Raw genomic sequence first — 24,598 nt, forward strand, 5'->3', positions numbered from 1 at the left:
TTCTTTCATGCAACACCAAGTTCTTCAGGCTCAAGGCAGATATGATTGGGGAAATAGGCTGCTTTTGAAGTCTTTTAATTTTTTTTATTTTTTGGTTTTTCGAGGTAGGATCTCACTCTGGCCCAGGCTGACCCAAAATTCACTATGTAGTCTCAAGGTGGCCTCGAACTCATGGTGATCCCCCTACCTCTGCCTCCCGAGTGCTGGGATTAAAGGCGTGTGCCACCATGCCCGGTTTAAAAAATATTTTAATATTTACTTATTTGAGAGAGAGAGAGAGAGAATGGGCATGCCAAGGTCTCTAGCCACCATGTGCACCTGGCTGACATGGGTTCTGGGGAATGAAACCTGGGTCCTGGGTCCTTAGGCTTTGCAGGCAAATGCCTTAACCACTAAGCCATCTCTCCAAAACAATTTTTTTTTTCTTTTTTGGTTTTTAGAGGTAGGGTCTTACCCTGGCCCAGGCTGAACTGGAATTCACTATGCAGTCTCAGGGTGGCCTCAAATTTACAGCAATCCTCCTACCTCTGGCTCCTGGGTGCTGGGATTGAAGGCGTGCACCACCACACCTGGCTTTCAATTTTTTGTTTTTAATTTGTTTGAGGGTCTGAGTATAGTCCAGACTGACCTGGGATTCATTATGAAGTCCTGGGCTGGCTTCAAACTTATGGGACTCCTTCAAACTCAGCCTCCCTTACTGCTGGGATTAAAGATGTGCAATACCACACAGGGCACTTAAAAAAAAAAAAAAGAGAGAGACTTCCGGTTAAGATGGCGGCGTAGGTACCACGCCAAAGCAGCCTGGGGGGAAAAAAGACCAAAAAACCTCAGCAAAATACACACTTTTACTAAAAAGTGAGGTGTATAGGAAATTGAAGCAGCAGCAGCGGAGAAGTAGGAGAGATCCAGAGCAACCAGAGCCCTCACAAGCCGGCAAAAGCGGCCCCGGCAGCTCCGCCAACCACGGCAGCAGCGCACCAGAAAGCCGCCAGACTTGGCTCCAGCCACAGGAAAAGCCAGGTGCCGGAGCTTCCCCTCACACCGCGCTCTCCGCAACTCAGGAAAAAAAAACAAACAGAACTTTATTTTATTTATTTGCAAGCAGAGAGCCAGAGAGAAAGTGAGGAAGTATGAGCACACTAGGACCTCCTGCCACTGCAAACAAACTCCAGACATATGCACCACTTTGTGCATTTGGCTTTATATGGGTGGTTGGGAAAATTGAACCTGTGCAGGCAGGCTTTAATTGCTAAGCCATCTCTCCAGCCCTTTGTACTTTTCTTATTATTTATTTCTTTTTTTTATTTTTTTTGTTATTTTTATTTTTTTATTTGAGAGTGACAGACAGAGAAAGAGGGAGAGAGAGAGAGGGAGAGAATGGGCATGCCAAGGCTTCCAGCCACTGCAAGTGAACTCCAGACACGTAAGCCCCCTTGTGCATCTGGCTAATGTGGGTCCTGGGGAATGGAGCCTCGAACTGGGGTCCTTAGGCTTCACAGGCAAGCGCTTAACCGCTAAGCCATCTCTCCAGCCCTTTATTTCTTGCTGTGCAGTCCAGGCTGCCCTCGAACGCTCTAGGACCTGGAGATAGCCCCTGTGGCTGGTGTAAACACAGTAGACTGATGTCATCACTAGCCACCACAGCTGGGAACACCCCTCAGCATCCAGGGAGCGTCTGGGCACTGTTACGAGTAGTGTGATCAGAAAACGGGCACCATAGGGTGTCATTAAATTTCAGTCTTGGCCAGGCATGTTGGCACATGCCTTTAATCCCAGCACTCCGGAGGCAGAGGTAGGAGGATTGCCATGAGTTCGAGGCCACCCTGAGAATACAGAGTGAATTCCAGGTCAGCCTAGGCTAGAGTAAGACTCTACCTCAAAAAAAAAAATAATAATAATAATAGTAATTGCAGTCTTGACCTGTAGAGGAGGCAGGTGACCCATCATAGATATCTCCCTCCTGGGCTTTGCATAAAACAACATCTGTGTCTGTTTCTATGGTAACTGTTTCTGAGTTCCAGAGTCAGTCCTGTCACTTGGACCCAATGACTGTGACACAGACCAGGACCACCCATTCCTGCCAACGCCTCTGCATGGGGGAGTCGATGGAGTCCCTGGGCCTAAGCTCAGCCAAGTGCAGAGCTTTCTGGCACAGTCAGCCCTCCTGGCCTGTCTCTCCTCTCAATGCCACCCTCCCTGGTCGCTGGCCAGTTTCTCTGTACCAGGCAGACCTCTCCCAAGGTGGCCCTTTTGCTGGCTGCCCTCTGAGAGTACATTAATCACTCCTCCCCTGAGTGGCACCGTCCCCTCTAGAGCCACAAGCAGTCACCTAGTTAAACCCTGAGTCTCAAGGACTGGCCAGGACCTGGCACAAGATAGATGAAGAATAAGTCACACACCTCACACCCTAAAGTTCATTAGGAACCTTCCAGAATCCCAGGATGATGTCATTTAAACAATGGGGGGAGGGAGCCAAGGAAGGGTGACTGGTTGGGAGCTTATCAGGCAATGGTTTACTCAGCAAGATTGCTGACAGGGTTTCAAAAATCCAGGGATGACATCATGCTTGCAAATGTTTGCCAATGGGGATTTGAGCAGACGGGGATGTCAGCTGAGGCTGGGCCACGAGATCTGCCATCTCAGCAGCATTTCACCACCCTCCGGAAGACCTGGGCTGTCACTGCCCAGTTGCGGCCTCTCAGCCCACCCAGGACAGCACAGCAGGAAGAAGCAGCCCTTCCTTCCATAGCCTCATTCCGTCCCCTTCCTCCAGCCTGAGTGGATCCACGGCGGGTAGAGCACACACCCTCAGCTTTTTCCTGCTGGCACTTCCCCAGACACACATGACGAGTGTGGCTGAGGACAGAAGGAAACTTCTCCGTAGATGTGTGTGTACATGTGCACGTGTGTGTGTGCATGCACACCACACACATGCCACAATGACAAACCTCATCAGAAGGTTGACACCTGAGCTAGCTGTCACCTTGTGGTGCTTCTGGCGACCCAAGCGATCAGGAACTAGATGGCCTTCCTTGCTTGCTGAAAAGCGCCATGGTCAACAAGTGCAGTTCTTAAAGCAAGGTCCTCATCTCCCGGCCCCGGCAGCCCCCAAGAGTTTTACAGGCATGTGACCTACTCTCTCACCTTAGTACCTGCACCGGGATGTCCCTGACGGTGCATCTGCATTGACTGGTGGTCTTGACTTCCTGCAAAGGCATTCTCGCTAGCTTCCTTTTTTTGCTGTCCCCAAAGCCCGTCCCAGCTGGAAGACAAACCCTTGGGATGGAGGAGTCACCATGTACCTCCTTCTAACACTCTGAAATGATTTAAACAACTACAGGAGGAGAATATGTAGAAACACAAATATACAAGAATCAGAATTCCACCATGGAGAAAGAACTGTCAACTTAGTTTTCTTTTATTTATTTGAGAGAAAGAGAGAGAGAATGCGCGAGCGCCAGGGCCTCCAGCCACTACAAATGAACTTCAGACACATGTGCCACCTTGCACATCTGGCTTATGTGGGTCCTGGGGAACCGAACCTGGGTTCTTTGGCTTTGCAGGCAAGTGCCTTAACCACTAAGCCATCCCTCCAGCCCAACCATCAACTTTTTATCACAGGGACGTCAGGCTGACCTCAAACTCATAAGGTAGCAGAAAATGACCTTGAACTTCTTATCCTTCTGCCTCCACCTCCTGAGTACAAGGATTACAGGTTTATGCCACCGTGATTCCCAGCACAGGGTGTATTCAGTGCTAGGAAGCAAACACCTCAAGCTGGGTGGATGGTTGATCCATTAAAGGCACTTGCTTACAAAGCCTAAAGGCCAGTTTAATTCCCTAGCACCTAGGTAGGGTTAGATGCACAGAGTGGTACGTGCATCTAGTGTCTGTCTGCAATGGCAGGAGGCCCTGACACACACCCGTTCTCTCTCTCTCTCTAGCAAATAAATAAATAAAAATTAATTTTAATCCCCCCCCTCAAGAAGCCCAGTGTGGGCTGGGAGTGGTGCTGCATGCCTTTAATTCCAGCAGTCGGGAGATAGAGGTAGTAGGATCGCTATGAGTTCGAAGCCACCCTGAGACTACATAGTGAATTCCAGGTCAGCCTGAGCTAGAGTGAGACCCTACCTTGAAAAAAAAGAAAACCAAAAAAAAAAAAAAAACACAAGCCCAGTGTGATAGTACACACCTTAATCCCAGCACTCAGAAGGCAGAGGTAGGAGGATTGCTGTGAGTTCAAAACCAGCCTGGAACTACACAGTGAGTTCTAGACCATCCTAGGCTAGCGTGAGACCCTACCTTGAAAAAATTTAAAATATATTTCAAAGGAAAAACACCTCATGCTAGGGAAACACTCTACCCATGAGCTACATCCCCAGCTGGTACACAAATCTTTTTGATTTTTTTTGGTTTTTTTGACACAAGTTCTTACGCTATAGCCCAGGCTGGCCTTAAGCTTATAAAGATCCTCTGCTTTCATCTCTTTCATGCTAGGATTACAGGCCTGAGCCACCATCCCCAGCATCTGTTTTAATCTTTTTAAAAATTGTATTTATTCACATTCTCAAGGAGAAAGACACACACAGAGAAACTGCAACTGAAAGAGAGAGAGAGGGATTGAGAGAGAGAATGGGCAATGCCAGAGCCTCCGATTACTGCAAACAAACTCCAGATGCATGTGTCACCTTGTGTATCTGGCTTTACATGGGTACTGGGGAATCAAACCTGGGTCCTTAGGCTTTGCAGGTAGGGGCCTTAACTGCTAAGCCATCTCTCCATCCCTGTTCTCATCTTTTGATGAACTGTGGGCTAGCAAGAAAAGAGAAGAATAAAATGATTTCGTAATTTCCACCCACTCACTGAACTTCAGAACAAGACAAAGGAAAGGAGAAAGAGGAAGGCAAGATGAACTGGCCCAGAGCATGAGATAGCAGCTCCCTCAGCAGCTGACCCTGTTACACAAATAAGCTTGCAGGGAACAGCACCCCACATCAAAGAGCTTGAGCAGTCAGCTTTGGGGCTCAAGGTGAGGCTGGGTGGATGGGGAGAAGCAGAACTGACATCCTGCCACAGCTCCAAGGGGAGGGACACACCACAGTGGGGGGCTCCTCCAGGGCCACAAAGGGGCAGCCAAGAGGGGCAGCTGCAAAGGAGTCAAGGCTTTCTGCCTTCACAGAGGCACTAAGGGGAGCAGGGGATATGGCTCAATGGCAAAAGGTCTGTCTGCCAAGTACAAAGCTGTGGGTTCTGCCCTCAGAACCAAAAACCAATTCATCAGTGAGCCTGAGGGGCATAGTCTCAAGCTGGCTTGGACTTGAAGAGAGATAGTTGGCTACTAAAATGCCTCTGTTCCCGCTCAATTATGTAGAAAATCTCCACCCCCTCCCCACCTTGAAATAAGGCCTCAAATAGCCTAGGCTGGCCTTGAACTCTACATAACCAAGGATGACCTTAAACTTCTGATCCTTCCGGCCTCATCTCCTAAGTACTGGGATTAGAGGTGTTCACCACCATGCATGCCTCTTTATGCAGTGCCAGGGATGAACTCAGAGTTTTGTTCATGCTAGGCAAGCACTGTACCAACTGAGCCCCATCCCCAGTCCAGAAAAATAAAAGACAGATGAACTGGGTATGGTAGCAATCCCAGCACTGGGAGGCTGAGGTAGGAGGACCACTGTGAGTTCAAGACCAGTCTGGGTCTACAGAGTGATTTTCAGGTAGCCTGGGCTGGAGTGAGATACTACCGTAAGTAAATAAATAAATAAATAAATAAACAAATAAATAAATAAATAGCTAGGCCTGGTAGCACAGGCCAGTAATCCCAGCTATTCAGGAGACTGAGGCAGGAGGATAGTAAGTTTAAGACTGGCCAGAGCCTCAGAGTAAGACTATCTCAAAGAAAACAGTAAGATGCAGGTTGGAGATATAGCTCAGTGGTTGAACACTTGCCCAGCATGGGCAAGCTCCAACACTGAAAAAAAAAAATCAATTAAAAAAAAAAAAGGGCTGGAGAGATGGCTTAGTGGTTAAGCGCTTGGCTGTGAAGTCTAAGGACCCGGTTTGAGGCTCGATTCCCCAGGACCCATGTTAGCCAGATACACAGGGGGGCACACTCATCTGGAGTTAATTTGCAGTGGCTGGAGGCCCTAGGGCTCCCATTCTCTCTCTCTCCCTCCCTCTGTCTATCTGCCTCTTTCTCTTTATCTGTCATTCTCAAATAAATAAATAAAAATTAAAAAAAAATAAAAAATAAATAAAGAGGAGCCAGGCATGGTGGCACACATCTTTAATCCCAGCCCTTGGGAGGCAGAGGTAGAGGGCTGTGAGTTCGAGGCCACTCTGAGACCACATAGTGAATTCTAGGTCAGCCTGAGCTACAGTGAGACCCTACCTTGAAAAACCAAAAAATAACTAACTAACAAATAAATAATATAAATAAATAAAGAGGGCTGGAGAGATGGCTTAGCAGTTAAAGTGCTTGCCTGCAAAGCCAAAGGACCCAGGTTCAATTTCCCAGGACCCACATAAGCCAGATGCACAAAGTGACACATGTATCTAGAGTTCATTTACAGTTGATGGAGGTCCCTGGCATGCCTATATTCTCTCTCTTTCTCTCAAATAAAATAAATAAATAAATAAAGAGAATACATTAATCCAGAAATAAAATCTCTGTTCATATGTGGCTATTCTGCATGGCACATGGGCAGAGACAGTTCGTAGATGTGATCCTGGCATGCAAGGGTGACTGTTTCTTTTTTTAAAATACTTGTTTTCTAATTTTATTTATTTTTATTTGAGAGAGAGGGAGAGAGGCAGATAGAGAGAGAGAATGGGCACGCCAGGGCCTTCAGCTACTGCAAATGGACTCTAGACATTTGTGCCACCTTGTGCATCTGGCTTACATGGGTCCTTGAGAATCAAACCTGGGTCCTTTGGCTTTATAGGCAAGCACCTTAACTGGTAACAGCCCTGATATTTATTAACTTAAGAGAGAGAGAGAAGAGAGAATGGGTACACTAGGGACTCTTGCCACTGCAAATGAACTCCAGAAGCATGTGCCATACTGTGTGTCTGGCTTTCCATGGGGAATTGAACCTGGGCTTTCAGGCTTTACAAGCAAGCACATTACCTGCTGAGCCATGCCCCCAGCCCAGGGGTGACTATCTACATACCTGCTCAGAGTTTTTTAAAATCTTGTTTTATTTGGGCTGGAGAGATGGCTTAGCGGTTAAGTGCTTGCCTGTGAAGCCTACGGACCCTGGTTCGAGGCTCGGTTCCCCAGGTCCCACGTTAGCCAGATGCACAAGGGGGCGCACGTGTCTGGAGTTTGTTTGCAGTGGCTGGAAGCCCTGGCGTGCCCATTCTCTCTCTCTCCCTCTATCTGTCTTTCTCTCTGTCTGTCACTCTCAAATAAATAAATAAAAAATGAACAAAAAAATATATTAAAAAAAAGAAAAAATATCTTGTTTTATTTTTTTGCAAGCAGAGAATAACAGACAAAAAGAATGGGTGCACCAGCCCTAATACTTATTTATTTGAGAGAGAGAGAGAAGAGAGAATGGTTGTACGAGGGCCTCCTGCCACTGCAACTGAACTCCAGATGCATGTACCATTTTGTGCATCTGGCTTTACCTGTTCTAAGGAAATCAAACCCAGGTCGTTAGGCTTTACAGGCAAGCACCTTAAGTACTGAGTAATCTCTCTAGCCTATTTATCAAGCTGAGAGAGACAGAGAGAGAATAGGCACGCCAGGGTCTCCAGCTGCTGCAAATGAACTCCAGATGCATGTGCCACTCTGTATATGTGGCTTTATGTGGGTACTGGGGAATCGAACCAGGATCATTAGGCCTTGCAAGCAAGTGCCTTAACTGCTGAGCCATCATTCCAGCCCCTGCTCATGGTTTTGACTGTGTCCACACACTTGCACCATCTGAGATCTGACACCCATCCCCAAAGCTGCAAGCTCCCCACATGAATCTGGCTAACTGGGTAATTCCAGTGACACAGCTTTCTGTCTGAGAAAGAGCAGGACCGGGTGGCACAGAGATACAGGTCACACTGTGCAGGAGACTCACCAATTCAGAGCCACAGATTATAGACAGCCCAGGCTTCCCCATCACAAAGCAGCAGCTCCCTTAAATGCTCACTTCCTACTTCCTTAAATGAAAGTGGAGGCTCTGAGTACATCACCACACAATCTGTGGTGAGACACTCTGGGGCCTGTGTGGGATTTGGTGTCTGCTTCTGTCATTTTGCTATCAGTCATTTGACACACTATGGACAATCTAAGACCCAGGGACTTTGCTGAGTAAGATCTGATCCCTGCTCTCAAAAGACACAGCCAAACAGACAAAAACACAGTGTGGGAAGACAGTGACATCAACACGGTAGCAGAGCTGTTGCTGGTGCTGCGGGGAACATCGAAGAAGGGAGGAGCTGAGCTCTACCTGGGGGCTGCGAACAGGCGCTTCACGGAGGAGATGATGTTTGATATGGGTCTTAAAGGACGAGTTGGCATTCACCCAACTAGTCGGGTAAGGAGGAGGGGGGCTCAGGCTAGTAATGTGAGGGGGATACAGTCAAAGAACTCCTGAGTGACACTTCTGGGGGGAGTTCCATTGTTTCTCTAGCTCTGACCTGCCACGGGCCAGGAGGACATCAACTAAGGCATGTGCAGAGTGAGAGCTAAGAGGGTCACAAATGACTCCTCCAGCTTCCACGCCTTGTCTCATTATTGCCAAGCACCCAGCGGGCAGATGCTCAGTAAGAGCCTTGATCCACCTCCTTTGCCATCAGTGATTTCCAGTCCCATCTCAGCTGGTCCAGTTGGGTAGGAGGTGCCAGTGTACACTGACCCCAGAGAGCAGCAAAGAACTAGCAGGAAGGGCCCAGTGTGGCCACACCTGTCTTTCAATGGTGGAGAGGGGAAGGCTGGCGCATCTACAGAAGGCTGGTGGCTTGGGTGAGGCCTGCATTGGATGGACAAACACACACAGAGTCCAGTGTGATCCCACAGGAAGGCACAGCCAATACCAAACCATAGTGGCCTGAGGGACCTGGGTTCAAGTCCCAGCTCTGCCTCTCTCCTGGGCAGTGGCTCTCCACTCCTCCTGCATTGTGAGGACAGGTAGAACCCATGCCTGGTCCCTCCTCCCAGCCACACTCACAGCTGACACCACCAGCTCCTCTTCTTTTTCCTTTCTGTATTTATTTACTTATTTGAGAGACAGAGAAGCAGGCAGATATAAAGAGAATATAGACGCACCAGAGCCTCTACCTACTGCAAACAAACTCCAGACATGTGCCACTCTGTACATCTGGCTTATGTGGGCTCTGGAGAATTGAATGCTAGGCTTCACAGGCAAGCGCCTTAACTGCTAAGCCATCTCTCCAGCCCAACTTGTTATTTCTTGGTGAGGAGGTAAGATCAAAAACAACTGGAGGCTCAAGGACTATTGCAGAAGAGGTGGTGGAAAAACTGTAAGAGCCAGAGGAAGGGGAGAACTGCTCACAATGCACTCTTCCAGATGCAAAATGGCCTTGATATTCATGACCTCAGTGTCTGACACTACCTACATAAATGGACTTCATTTTTGGAGGAAAAGATGATGACATCAAAATAAAAAGAGGCTAATTGGAAGGGAGAGGGAATTTGATGAAGGGTGGGTTTGAGAAAGGGAGAATGAGGGTGGGAATGGGAATTATTATGGTTTATTGTCTATACTTATAGAAGCTGTCAATAAAAGGTTTTAAAAAAAAAGCAGAGCTGGGCATGGTGGCACACACCTTTAACCTTTAATCCCAGCACTCAGGAGGCAGAAGTAGGCGGGTCACTGTGAGTTCGAGGCCACCCTGAGACTACATAGTGAATTCCATCCAGGTCAGCATGGGCTAGAGCAAGATCCTACCTGGAAAAACAAAACAAAACAAAACAGCAGGAGGTACAAGATGACTAAAGGATTAGCAGAGTTGAAAACTAGGACCTGATCTTGGCATGGTGATGCACGATTGGGAGTTCGAGGGCAGCCTAGACGATGACGGCAGATGAGGCAGGAGAACTGCAAGAACCAAGCCAGCCTGGGAAACCTAATGAGGCCTTACTTCAAAAAGGAAGGGCTTGAGAGAAGGATCAGTGGTTAAAGGTGCTTGCTTGCAAAGCCTGTGATAGCAGACAGCTTCCAGGTCACTGAGATGAACTTCCAGATCAGGCACAGTTATGGAAGAAGGGATATTTACTGAAGCTTACAGATCCAAGGGAAGTTCCATAATGGCAGAAGAAGTTGGCCCTCTCTCATAGAACCAATAGGGGGAGAAAAAGCCACAGAGGAAAAAAAAAAAAACAAAGCCACACCACATAGCACACTTCAGGAACTCCAGGAAGAACTGAGGCACTTTGCAAATCATTAGATTAGAATTCCAAATCCACTGTTATATTAGGGACCATCTATTCAACTACCACAACTGCCAACCAGATTCAATTTCCCTATACCCATGTAAAGCCAGATGCACAATGTGGTATTTGTGTCAGGAGTTTGTTGCAGTGGCAAAGGGCTCTGGTGCACCCACTGTCTGTCTGTCTGTCTCTCTCCAACTACTTGAGGCCCTGGGCTCCAACCCTAGTACAGAAAAAAAAGAGGAGGATCTATGGCAAGTTAATTTCAAAGTGCGCTGATGATATAAATATTAAATGGCAATATAAAATCCAGGCTCTGGGAAACAAGTCTCTGGAGGCCCGCTGATGCTGAGTCTCAAGCTGATTCTGAAAGCAAAATGTGTAAAATTAAGTGGGAGAGGAAAGCTGGGATGCAGGGTCTGCAGGAAGAGGCACTGTGCAGTCACAAGGCCAGGGCTACCGGCCAGGCTGTCCTATGCCACTGGGATATTGCTTCAGTAGGCCTTCTGGTGATGGAGAGGGAGGGGGAAGGGGGAAAACAGTCCTCCTTCCCCTGGGCAACACACAGCTAATGAGTGTGGCACCAAGAACCAAAACCAGGCTCCAGCTCCCACTGGGTGTATGTGACCTTGGGTACTGCTGGTTCTACAAGAAAACACCTTGTGGGGCTGAAGAGATGGCTTAGCAGTTAAGGCATTTGCCTACAAAGCCAAAGGATCCTGGTTCGACTGTCCAAGACCCATGTAAGCCAGATGCACAAGGGGGTGCACGTGTCTGGAGTTGGTTTGCAGTGGCTGGAGGCCCTGGCATGCCCATTCTCTCTCTCTCTCTCTCTGCCACTTTCTTGCTCTCAAATAAATAAATAAAATATATTTTAAAAGAAGAAAGAAAGAAAGAGAGAAAACACCTTGTGACTAATGTGCCATCCAATGCTTGGGATTGGTGTGTGGCCTGAGCACTCAGTGACCCTGGCTTCAGCAGGATTGCGCCGTTCTGTTTATGGCCTAGCTCAGAAACTTCTGATGCTGCTCGACCCCACAGAGACAAGGCATTGCTCTGTGCAACCCTAAAGCCCTGGGGCACACCCTCAACCAGTGGAGGACACAACTGGTAACAATGTACCCTGGCTGCCCAGCTGGTCCTCCAAGGTCCCAGCCGTGGCACAGCAGGATGTCACTCCAGTGCTCATGGCCTTAATGGCTAATGTTCCCCTCACTGTTTCTCCCTTTTCTGCCTCGCTTGACCCATACCCTTACTCCTAACCCTGACCTGCACCCAGACCGTGGTCTCCAGTAAGGCTGCTGCGAACCTCAACCTAAAATAGTGCCGGGGAGAAAGTAGACCAATGGACAGAACGTGGCCGAGGCTGCTGTCTTACACAGGCCATCCAAGAGGATCTTTAAAAATATTTTATTTATTTATATATTTGAGAGAAAGAGAAAGAGGCAGATAAAGAATGGGCACACCAGGGCCTCTAGCCACTGCAAACAAACACCAGACTCATGTGCCACCTTGTGCATTTGGCTTATGTGGGTACTGGGGAAAAGAACCTGGGTCCTTAGGCTTCGCAGGCACATGCCTTGACTGCCCAGCCATCTCTTCAGGCCCAAGAAGACTTTTTTTAAAAAAAATATTTTAGGACTGGAGAGATGGCTTAGCGGTTAAGTGCTTGCCTGTGAAGCCTAAGGACCCCGGTTCGAGGCTGGATTCCCCAGGTCCCACGTTAGCCAGATGCACAAGGGGGCACACACGTCTGGAGTTTGTTTGCAGTGGCTGGAGGCCCTGGCGCGCCCATTCTCTCTCTCTCCCTCTATCTGTCTTTCTCTCTGTGTCTGTTGCTCTCAAATAAATAAATAAATAATGAACAAAAAATATTTTTTAAAAAATATATATGTTATTTATTTATTTCACAGAAAAGAGGGACAGAGAGTGAGTGAATGTGCGCACCAGGACCTCCAGCCACCGCAAACGAACTCCAGACATGTGTGGCCCCTGGTGCATCTGGTTAACGTGGGTCCTGGGGAATCCAACTTGGGTCCTTTGGCCTTGCAGGCAAATGCCTTAACTACTAAGCCATCTCTCCAGCCCACAAGAAGACTTTCTAGAAAATGTGACTCCTTCCATGGGCCAAGTAAGGCACAGAAAAGCTAGATGACCTGCCCAAGGCCACACAGCTCACAAGGCGTAGAGGCAAGATCTGAACCCATGCAGGGTGGATTCACTTCCCAAAGTGCAAAGGGCTGGAGATCAATGCTTACCAGAGACGCCTGTCATCCAGGCACCTCATGACAGGGTATAGCACGCCCATGGGGAAAGAGAGGCCAGGTGCTGGCTGCCATGAAGATCAGGGGTTCACCACCAAGATGCTGAGTCTTCCCTTCAGGATGTCACCAAGGAGTCCAAGATACACACATAAGCATGTCAAATGTGGTCATTGCATAAGGATAAGGAAGGCTTCTGAGCAGAAGGGATAATCGCCTGGGCCTTGGTGGATGTGCAGAAGCCCTCCAGGAAAGCAAGAGGGAAGGAGACGGTACAGGCAGAGGGAGGACTGTCCACAGGCTCAGGGAAGAGAGAGAGAGAGGGTGGCGGGAGCCTCTGACGCAGGTGGGGCTTCAGTGTGCAGCTCCTCCAACTGCTGGCCACCAATAGGGAAACAGGCAGGCTCCTATCTGCAAAATGGAGATGATACCTGCCTACAGGTGTCCCTGTCACATGTCCCTTTTAGACAGGAGAAAACATGCTAACACCAGAAAGGCACATGTATGTACCTTGATCCAGGTACATGTGAGACCAGGCTCCTACGTGCTGCACACACAAGAGAACACTAGCTAGCTAGCATGTAGTGAGGGGCATCCAGGTCACGTCACAGCACCAGGACCCTAGGAACAAGAGTTACAACGTGGGCTGGAGAGACAGCTTAGCAGTTAAGGTGCTTGCCTGCAAAGCCTAAGAACCCATGTTCAATCCCCCAGATCCCACGTATGCCAGATGCACAAGGTGACGCATGCACAAGGTTGCACATGAACACAAGGGGCATATGTGTCTGGAGTTCAAGTACAGTGACTGGTAGCCCTGGCACACCAATTCTACATGCAACCCCTGCCCTCCCCCCTCGCCCCCCGTCATTTTCATTAAAAAAAAAAAAAGGCCTGTCTGTTGGGCTTGCCTCAATAAAAAAGGAGAGAGAGAAAGAAAGAAAGAAGGCAGGCAAACAAGCTAGCTACAAAGTGCTCCTAAGGGCTGGGGGAGGGGGACCACACAACCTGAAGTGAAGCTCAGAAAGCCACCCTATGGGCCAGGATGCCAGGTCATGGGGTCAGGAACAGGTCCAAGTCAGTTCTGAGAAGCAGCAAGGGCAGGAAGTCGAAGACAAGGCCACAGGGGAGGGTGGAGGCCCCCACTCGGTGTCTTCCCTCCCTGCAGGAAGGAGAAGTGGCAAAAGGAAGCAAAAACATGCAAACGAAGTTTAAAAGGAGAAGTAGTGGCTCAGCCCAGCAGGGCGCGGGGAGGGGGCGCTTGGCATTTCCTAAAGGCCACAACCTCCTACAATGCTAAAGGAGCAGGGGACAGCAGAGTAAAGACAAGATCACTAAGAGGCAGGTCTGGGTTCTGCACTCTGGTGGGCTCAGCAGGCAAAGGCGGCAGATGCAAGGCGGGGTCTGGAACACCTGGGAAATCCCCAGCAAGCTCCCAAGACTCTGCATTGGCTCCTGGGGGTGGGGGGCGGGGGGGGGCAGTTCCAGGAGCTAAGCTTCAACTCAGGAGAGATTAATGGAGCTGTTGTGAAGAAGGGACACTAGCTACACATCAGGAAGATGGATGCTAACTAAACGCAAAGGCAAGCACAAACATCTCCAAGCCAGAAACCCAAAGGGCTGTCACAAAGTACATGCACTTGGAGACAGAGTGTGGGAGTCAATGGAGACCAGCATCCAAGCTATGAGGGCTATGACTCTTAACCCTACAAGTATTACCTAAAATAATAATCTGGGCCTGGGAAGATGGCAAAACCTGGCGGCCTGGGTGTGATGCCCCAGCATCCACGTAAAGCCAGATGCACAAAGTGGCGCATGTGTCTGTAGTTCAGCTGCAGTGACAAGGGGCCCTGGAGCACCCAAGCTCTCTCATGTTTTCTCTCTTGCAAATAAATAAATAAAAATATTTTTCAAAAAGAAAATATTAAGCTGCCAGGTGTGGTGGCTCAGGATTATAAATCTAGCACTCAGGAGGCTGAGGCAGGAGGATTACTGTGAGAGTTCAAGGCCAGCCTGGGATACATAATGAGTTCCAGGCCAACTTGGTTGAGCTCCTCTGTCTCTAAAAGAGGGGGGAGGGGAGAGGAGAGAGAAAGGAGGGAGGGGAAGAGGGAGAGAGAGAAAAGAAAAGAGAAGAATAAAATCAATGGGCTCCTGATGGTTTGTGGTCTAAGCTGCTTTGGGCTTGGCTGCATCAAGACTGTAAGCCATGCCACCTGGCCTCCATCCCTGACCTTTGCTTCCACTCCCGGTCACAGGACAGGTTCTCTACACGTGCTAGAGGGGCCCTGTGAGGTTCAAGCCTTCCTCCTCCTCTCCAGATGTAAGCCAGAGAAAAGATAAAAGGCCTCTTTCCCAACAGCCCTGTCCAAAGTCCTAGTTCCAGGAGCCAGCCTGCTGGGCTCCAGGAGCTACAGGAGAGCCCAGCCTTGAACCAATCGGCCAGCAGTTAAGGGCATGTGCCTACGCAGTGGAGCGGGGCAGTGTCAGTTCCATGGGTGTGACACTGCCTGGGCAGGATGAGTATGACATGGGAGGGAGTGATCTCCCACAAAGGACAGGATGCTGTACAGACAAGCCTCAGTCCCTGCATCTCTGAGGAGCTCTGGGCTGAATGCTACAGGCTAGCCAGAGCATCATGGGGAGAATATCTGCCCAGCACCTGCCTGCTTTCTTCACAGCTCACACTCCCTCTGTGCGTGCCCCTTCCCCAGGGACTAATCCATACACACAGTTTAGCTCAGACAACACATCAGTGGACCACAGATGGTCACCCAAGTTAGTGCTATGCTCCTGAAGGCCACGTTTGCAGTCTATAGGAGGCAGTGATGCAGAACTTCTGTATGATGTAAATGTATCCTCTCCACAGCCCTGTCATTGCCCACTATTGTCAATGGGGATAAGGAGGAGCTCAAAGACTAATAATCCTCATCTTGTGGGCAGAGAATCAGGGAAAGTGGAGCTGGAGAGATGGCTCAGTGGGTAAGGCACTACCCTGCAAAGCCTAAAGATACAGGTTTGATTCCCCAGTACACATGTAAAGCCAGATGCACAAGGTAGCATGTGTGCATCTGGAGTTTGTTTGCAGTGGCTAGAGACCCTGGCACGCCCATTTTCTCCCTCCCTTCCATCTGCCCCCGAAAATAAATAAATTTAAAAAATATTTTTGGGCTAGAGAGATGGCTTAGCGGTTAAGTGCTTGCCTGTGAAGCCTAAGGACCCCAGTTCGAGGCTCGATTCTCCAGGACCCATGTTAGCCAGATGTACAAGGGGGCGCATGCATCTGGAATTCGTCTACAGTGGCTGGAAGCCCTGGCGCGCCCATTCTCTCTCTCTCTCTCTCTCATTCTCTCTCTCTCTCTCTCTCTCTCTCTGCCTCTTTCTCTGTCGCTCTCAAATAAATAAATAAAAATAAACCAAAAAAAATTTTAAGTATTTTTAAAAAAGTGAAACTGGGCTGGAGAGATGGCTTAGCGGTTAAGCGCTTGCCTGTGAAGCCTAAGGACCCCTGTTCGAGGCTCGGTTCCCCAGGTCCCACGTTAGCCAGATGCACAAGGGGGCGCACGCGTCTGGAGTTTGTTTGCAGTGGCTGGAAGCCCTGGCGCGCCCATTCTCTCTCTCTCCCTCTATCTGTCTTTCTCCCTGTGTCTGTCGCCTCAAATAAATAAAAAATGAACAAAAAATATTTTTAAAAAAAGTGAAACTAAAGCTGGGCATGGTGGCGCACGCCTTTAATCCCAGCACTCGGGAGACAGAGGTAGGAGAAGCACCGTGAGTTTGAGGCCACCCTGAGGCTCCATAGTGAATTCCAGGTCAGCCTGGGCTAGAGTGAAACCCTACCTCAAAAAACCAAAAAAAAAAAAAAAAAAAAAAAAGTGAAACTAGGCGACCTGCCCAAGGCAACACCATGAGGCAAGGCTATGGTTCCAGAGGAGACAGCTCCTTCATCCATGGGCTCTAAAGTCACCAGAAAACTGGATGTACTTCCAGGAACCTGGATTCTTTCCAGCAGAAAATTCCTTGCAGCAGAGGCTTTGAGTCCACAGAGAGAGGCCTGGCTAAACAATGTGCATGGACAGCCAGAACACTATGGAGCCATTTTAAAGAGGCAGTCGGGAGCTGGAGGAATGGCTTAGCTGTTAAGGCATTTGCCTGCAAAGCCAAAGGACCCAGGTTTGATTCCCCAGGACCCACGTTAGACAGATGCACAAGGGGGCACATGTGTCTGGAGTTTGTATGCAGTGGCTGGAGGTCCTGGTATGCCCATTCTCAATCTCTCTCTCTCTCCCTCTTTCTCTGTCAAATTAATTAATTAAAAAATAAAGAGGTAGCCGGAAAAACAGGTGGGAAATGGGTCTGCAAGGGCCATGGTGGCTGGCCAACCAACAACTACAAGATGGGTCAGAAAATACACATAGGAAAGCACCTCAAGGGGCTGGGGAGATGGCTCAGTGGTTAAACTGCTTGCCATGCAAGCATGATGATCTTTGGATCCCCAGCACCCACAAAAATGCCAGGTGGATATGGTGGTCCCTCTAATTCCACCACTCGGGAGGCTGAGACAGGCTGTTAGCTAGGCTAGCCAAATCTTCGAACTCTGAGGTTAAGTGAGAGAGCCTGTCTTAGTAAATGAAGAGTGATGGAGGAAGACAACCTACATCAACCTCGGACCTCCACATGCATGTACACACACATGCAAATAGGCTTACAGGCATATGCACCACACACACATACACATACATGTACAAAGAAAGAAAACATGGCACAAACAGGGCAGCAGTCCACCCAGGGAGATGACAATGACATCAGCTCTGTGATACCTCAGTGTACAGAACAAGCCACCCACAGAGGAGCCACCCAGGCACACTGAACAAACGAATGAATGAATGACAGAACAGATGAACAAGTGAACATGTCTTCAGTGGGAACCATGTGAACTACGTCTCGCTTCAATCTCTGCACGAGTGGCAGATTCCGAGTATGTGACAAGACTGTCCGTGGTGTTGTCGGGACAGGACACAAGTAACGAAAATTCACAGATAGCAGGAGCCACCACCTCACCACTCATGCCAGACCTGCGAGCCCTTTTGGCAGTGGCCTGGCTGGCAGGTGGTCCCCCTTCCCTTGACTGCTGCAGGCTAAGTGGCAGTGGACCCGATGGCACAGGCTCTGTGGTGCTGACAGGATCAGCCCAGCTCAGCTGTTTCCTCCCCGGCATCCCCTCACACCTTTCAGTCACTGTTGGAATTACCTATATCCTGTCAACAAAACACCCACTGAGGTCACCAATATCCCAGGCACCATGCACTTGCTTCCTTAACCCTCCTGCTGACCTGCCCCATGGTGGGCAACTCACCTGCTCCAGAACACACAACTGGCACATCTCTGAACCTGCGGCATTGGCATAGTTTGCATCCCTCAGTACTGTGGCAATTACTTCTCCCCAGGACCAAGCAGCTACTGCAAGCAGACCCAAGCCAAGAAGCGTGCGCTCCCATGCAGGCCAGAGGCCACTGCACACCTGCCTGGGGCGGGCCTACTGTGCACAAAGCCAGGCACACACTGAAAGCTTCAGAAGGGAAACAATTTTGGGAGAGGACACAAGATTCATTTCTTAAAAGTTATGAGCTGGGGAGATGGCTCAATGGTTCAAGGGTGCTTGCTTGCAAAGCCTGATGGCCCAGGTGTGACTTCCCAGAACCCATGGAAAGCCAGATGCACAAAATGGCACGTGTCTGGAGTTTGTCTGCAGTGACAAGTGGTCATTCTCTCTCATTCTCTTACTCTCTCTGCTTGCAAGTAAATAATAAATAAATTTAGTTTTTAAAAATATTTTATTTTCCTTTATATATTTGAGAGAGGGAGCGAGAGAGAAATGGACATGCCAGGGCCTCCAGCCACGGCAAACGAACTCCAGATGCGTGTGCCCCCTTGTGCATCTGGCTTACATGGGTTCTGGGGAATTGAACCTGGGTCCTTTGGCTTTGAAGGCAAGTGCCTTAACCACTAAGCCATTTCTCTAGCCCCAATAAATTTATTTTTAAAAAGAGTTATACTGGCTGAGCGTCGCAATGCACACCTTTAATCCCAATACTAGAGGCAGAGGTAGGAGGATTGCCGTAAGTTCAAGGCCACCCTGAGACTGCATAGTTAATTCCAGGTCAGCCTGGTCTACAGTGAGACCCTACCTCAAAAAAAAAAAAAAAAAAAGCAAGCAAACAAACAAGCAAAGCCTGAAGGTGTGGTGGGTCTCTGTGATCCCAGCACACTGACACTATGGTCAGGTGAGAGGCAGAGCATTTCTAGATGATAGGGAAGGCAGTGGGTCAGTGTCCCTGTTTGAGGCTTGCCCTCTTTTAGAAGCCACCCTCACCCACACTGACTCTCAGTTTGGATGGGTGGGGTTCTCCCCTCCCCTACTCCAAGGGTGGATATGTGACCCAGGCTCAGTACTGGCGGTTCAGTGATAGGCACATGAACTCAGGCAGGACAAGGATGGTGGGTCAGGACCCCTGGACTTGCTGGCCAAGGGGCTTATTCTGTCCCACCCCACTCCATGACTGAAGCTGGTGTAGCCATCTGGGTCCCCACTCAAGAAGCCCCCTCCCCCATCACTCCAGGACGGGGAGACAAAGGAGACCTTGAAGGCTTGTCCTGTGGGGGCTGAATTATGGGGCACCAAGACATGGGTAGTGAGAAGGAAGGGGCCACACACAGCTCCTGGGAGGGGCCCTTCCGGGAAGAAGCCAGCACCTATGGGCCTGGCCTGGAGCTGAGAGAAAGCAGCTGGGCGAGCAGCTGGAGAATGTTGGGGGAGGAAGTGAAGGGGAAGAAGACAAGGGGCAGAGGTGTCAGTATCTGGAGGGGACCTCCCCGAAGCCCACAGGAAGCAGCTCCCGGAAAGAGAGAGCAGGAGACAAGAGTCTAGAAACAAGAGGAAAGAAGCCTTTTGCAGTTCAGGCCTGCCAGAACACCTGGCAAGGACTCAGCGCCCTTCCCATGTCCCAAGTGAGCAAACATGTCCTTCTAACCCTTAAACAAGCCCACAAGGGGCGAAACCACTTCCTTGAGGCCAAGAGTATGGGATCCAGAGCCAAGGCCAAACCCTGCCACTTCCCAGTGGTGTGCAATTACTCCCTCTGGGACTGGGTGTGCACATGTGTGGAAGGGGAAACAACCTGGCACCGCTGGCTAACACCCAGCGGGGCAAGTGCGGTGCTGGGAAAGTCACCAGTCAGAGTTCTGCGGAGGGGTGCTGGACTCAGGAGGACACAGCAGGGAAGGGAACAGGAGCAGACGTGGCAAGCAGAGGCTGCAGGGACATTTGTCCAGCAGATGGCTGGGGAGGGAAGGCAGACTGCAGCAGACAGCCTCGGATCCCAAGGCTTATTCACAAGGATCAACAAGCAGCCGGCTAAGCATTTTTAGCTGTCAGCCAGACGTTCCTTATCCCCACCCTCCCCACAGCGAAGGGTGTGCGGAGGGGAGCCTGAACAGAAAGCTGCACCCACCCACCAGAGGAAGGAAGTGTTCCCCCAAACAACAACCAGGCTGGCAGGGTTAGGAAGCAAGATGCGGGCTCTTCCTCAGTCACCTTCTCCAGCAAAAGTGGTGGGGAAAACAAGAGCTCAGAGGCAGCACAGGCCATGAGGGCCATCGGTGGGTGACCCACTGGAGGAGAGCTGGATCCCGGAGGGAGGAAAACTGCCTGGTCAGAATCCTGATAACCGGCTAGGCTGCCCGTGAAGCGGGACCAGGGGGAGAAAGTTGTGTCTGCATTTGTCCCCGTTGCAGAAGTGTTTGCCGCAGAGGCAGAAGGACAGAGGGCAGCCGAGACAGGGCTTGGGAGTCAGAGTCTGCGAACCAGGCCCGCCTCATCCACGCCACGCCATGGCCTCCTGCGCCTAGTCTGACTTACACTTTTGCTCCTGATTCTTTAAGTGAATTATTTACAGAACCAATGGATACAGAGGTCTAGAGGCAACTCCCAGGAGAAATCTTAACTGGGAAAACACTCCCTCTCTCTCTCTCTCTCTCATCTTAGTAGTGTCCACCACTCAGCAGACACTTCATAAAGACTCTGAATTAAACGCAAAGGGCAATTCAATCAAGAAAGTGGTTAAGAGCCAGGCATGGCGGTACATGCCTTTCATCCTAGCACTGAGGAGGCAGAGGCAGGCAGATCACTGTGAATTCAAGGCCAGCCTGAGACTACACAGTGAGTTTCAGGTCAGCCAGAGCTACAGTGAGACCCTACCTCGAATAAAAGAGAAAAATGCAGCTAAATTAAGGAACCGGGCCTATTGGCACAAGCCTGTAAACCTAGTACTCAGGAGCCCAAGGTGGGAGGATTGAGTGTTAAAGGCCTGCCTGAACAACTTCCTAAAACCCTGTTTCAAAAGGGGTGGGGGGACCCTGGGTGTGGTGGCTTTTAATCCCAGCACTTGGGAGGCAGAGGTAGGACAATCTCCATGAGTTCAAGGCCACCCTGAGACTACATAGTGAATTCCAGGTCAGCCTGGGCTAGAGTGAGACCCTACCTCAAAAAAACAAAAACAAAAAAAAAATCAAAAAGGGCTGGGATCTAGAGGTCTACAATAGTAGTAATACAATAAAGAAAAAAAAAGAAGGAAAAAAGGTAGGGAGAAATGGAGAGGAGGGAAGAACAGTAAATGAAAAAAAAGACAGCAGTTAAGGAAACCACATGACACCCTAGCTTAAAAAAAAAAATTTTTTTTTTTGGAGGTAGTGTCTCACTCTAGCCCAGGCTGACCTGGAATTCACTAAGTAGTCTCAGGTTGGCTTTGAACTCACAACGATCCTCCTACCTCTGCCTCCTGAGTACTGGGATTAAAGCGTATGCCACCACTCTGGGAAGATTTTTGTCTTTATTTCAGAAACAAACCTGTGGTGTGACAGGACCAGCTTTGAGCATTTTTGCACACATGGGCTCAATCAATCTCAAAATAATCCCTGAGATGACAGGTGAGAAGCTCTGTCCCCAGGGCATAAGTGACCTGCCCCAACCCACCCAGCTGGGAAGCAGCCCTGTGGGATTCAAGCCCACACCATCTGTCTGAGTCCCGCCCTAACCTCCAAGCGGCTTGTCTTTGTCTGAAAGTTTGTTCCCAAGCTAAAGACCAAAGAGGAAAGGACAGGGAGGCGGGCAGTCTCAAACATCCTTTTGAAAAACATCTTGCCGGGTATGGTGGTGCACACCTTTAGTACCAGCACTTGGGAGGTAGAGATAGAAGGATCACCAGAATTTGAGGCCAGCCTGAAACTACATAGTGAAATCCAGGTTAGCCTGGGCTAGAGTGAGACCCTACCTTGAAAAAAAAAATCTTTTTTTTTTTTTTTTTGAGACAGGAACTTGCTATGTAGCCCAGGCTGGCATGTCAAACTCTCTACTCTGCTACCAGAGTGCTGAGATGGCAAGTGTGTGCCACCATGCTGGCTCTTCCTGAACCAACCACGCAGGTTTGTCCCTCTATTGAGGGGCTATGGCTATCCAGGCCACCCAGGCCACGTGCCCATTCTTTCATGGTCTACGTCCACAGGGAAGCAAGGTACTCACACAGATCCCAAGAAACAACTGACGGATCTTTCGGTAAATCACACACGGTGCAAACCCCTGCAACTTCCAAACGCAGGACATTTCTGCCTCCCAGAGACTCAGCCCGCCCCTGAGTCAGCAGCTACCACCTCAAAGGAAATGACTATTTGGACTTCACAGGTCACCCAGCCTTTTTGAGAATGTCACATAAATGGAATGATATGGTATCCACTCTTTTGTATCCGAGTCTGAAAAATATGCCTAAACAGTCAGGACAATGACGGTGGGCAAAAGGAAGGAAAGCGCAGCAGACAGTCTTCCTCCAGCAAGCAGCCCCCAGGGGTCCTTTTTTTTTTTTTTTGGCTTTCTGACCAATCAGAGAGGATGGTGGGGGGCTGAACACTGGAGTCTGAGCTACAGAAGCTGACCTGGAAATCAGTGAACCACAGGGGGTGAGGGAGCAGTCTGGCCTGCCAAAGGGGGAGGGGGGACACGAAAGGGTCACTTTTGCTGCCCTGGATGGTCACAAGGGAAGACAGCTTTTTGAGGCTTTACAAAGATCAGATCTGAGCAGGGCGTGGTGATGCACACCTATCAAACCAGCTCTTGCAGGTTGAGGCAGGAGGATGGCTAGTTTAAGACCAGGCTACAAAGTGAGACCCCGTCTCAACAAATAAGCAATACAACAGTTTGAAGCCTAGATCTGGTGCCTCCAACACCTAAGCACCTGGGCGCCCAGGAGGGCCACCGGCTTCTCCTTGGGGTGCCACCCTTTCCCAGCAGGCCCCTTACCTGTGCACTGTTGGATGAACTGCTGGTACTCCGCTCCCTGGTCGCCTGGGACGATGGTGGGGCCGTCATATTTAAAAGTCACCCTTTGGGTTGGGAGAAGAAAAAGACACACATCAACGCTGGCCGGAGCAGGGTGCCCAGGACAATCTCACAGGCTCTGGCCATTAGAGAGAGGCCAGCGCCGGTCCCCGAGGCTGCAAGAAGGACGCAGGAGACAGCCGGGTGACCCTCCGTGCGGCTGGCTCGGGGCGCGGGGCTGGACATCAATGACATGTTCTCACCAGATGACGGCCGAGCCGTCGTCGCGCACCAGGTTGTATGCCGCCCGGCAAGCTTCTTTGTCGATCTTGGTGGCCATGGCCGCTGTGCTGCTGTGGGGACACTGCCCGGAGCCACCGAGCGCGCCCCGGGCCGGCTGCGGGGATCGGAGCGCTACGGGCACGCGCCGAGCTGAGCAAACAGCGGCAAAGGCGACAGCGACAGCACCTGCAAGCTCCGCGCGCGGCGCCGGCGACTCCCGCGGACCCAGCGCGCGCAAGGGGACCCGAGTCCGTGGCGCGCCCCGCCCCTCCCCTCCGCCGCCATTGGCCCGCAGAGCCATCGTCTGTCCCGCCCGTCCTCGCCATTGGGCGGGACGTCTTCATTCTCCAGCAGCCAATCCCAGTCTGGGTCGATTGCGCAACTCCTGGAAGGGGGCTGGAGATGGGGGCTTTTCCCTGGCCGTCTCCCCTCCCTCGGCCCCAGCCGGCATCTCCTCTCCCTCCTTCCTCCGCTCCACTCCCAGTCGCTCCAGGGTTCTCCCTTGACTCCATCCCCTGCCAATTTCCTTACTTTCCAGTCCCTCTCCTTCCCCCTACCTTCTCGGATTTTCTCTAATCTCCCTCCTCCGTCCCCCGCTCCGCTCCTCCCGCCCTCCTTTGCCTCTCTCCGCCTTCACTCCCTCTCCCACTCCCTCTGCTCTTATTCTCCCCTCTTCCTATTTCTCCTTGCTTATCCTGCTCCCAACCCTTTCTCCCTCTTCCATATCCCCTCCTTCCCAAGTGACCTGCCCCTCCTCCTCTTTTCCCCTCTCTACCCTTCTTGTCTCTTCCCTCCCCTGGTTGCAGCTCCTTCCTCTTTCTCCCCTTCTCTTTCCCCCCAGAGGGCGGGGCCCTTCCGAGCACCTCCGAGTGTAAGTCTTAACTCAGCCAATCCGAGGAGCCAGGCTGGCTGCGAGGCCCCCCACCCCAGTGTGTTTAGTTCTGGAAAGAACGAAGCTTGTTAAGTAAGGAGTGGGTAAAAGGTGGACTGCTTCCAACATGCTGGTGGGATTACTGTTGACTTTGTAGTGCGGTTATTTGCAGGCATGGCTTGACTCCCCCTCTGGAGCCTGAGCTCACCCAGGCAGCCATCCCTGTCTCCTTCACTGTGTGTTCATTTACTCCTCACCCACTTGTAGATGGCCAATGTGCAGGCAGGTGAAAGGCTAGTCATGGAAGCCAGGCTCTCGAAGGGCACCCAGCCCCAGGCCCAGTGGCTACTGGGCCGGCCTGGAACCCTTTGTGAGAGTGCTTCCTCCCCTTCTATGCCCATTGGAGGGTTAGCCTCTCCATGAGC

The 24,598-nt window shown here is 50.4% G+C and overlaps 1 protein-coding gene across 1 annotated transcript in view; it reads right to left on the bottom strand.

Annotated features, from left to right (window-relative positions):
• The window catches only part of Cotl1 (coactosin like F-actin binding protein 1), a 52,394-nt gene extending 28,886 nt beyond the window's left edge, over positions 1-23,508 (bottom strand). Inside the window, exons 1-2 of the mRNA XM_004666037.2 lie at positions 23,284-23,508; positions 23,003-23,085 (exon numbers count right to left, since the gene is read on the bottom strand). Of these exons, the coding sequence (XP_004666094.1) occupies positions 23,003-23,085; positions 23,284-23,360 (160 nt within the window). The 5' untranslated portion in view covers positions 23,361-23,508. The remainder of the gene's footprint in view (positions 1-23,002; positions 23,086-23,283) is intronic.
• Between the last annotated feature and the right edge of the window lie 1,090 nt (positions 23,509-24,598).

The sequence above is a fragment of the Jaculus jaculus genome, chromosome 1 (assembly GCF_020740685.1).
Source record: "Jaculus jaculus isolate mJacJac1 chromosome 1, mJacJac1.mat.Y.cur, whole genome shotgun sequence".
Taxonomy (NCBI): Eukaryota; Metazoa; Chordata; class Mammalia; order Rodentia; family Dipodidae; genus Jaculus; species Jaculus jaculus.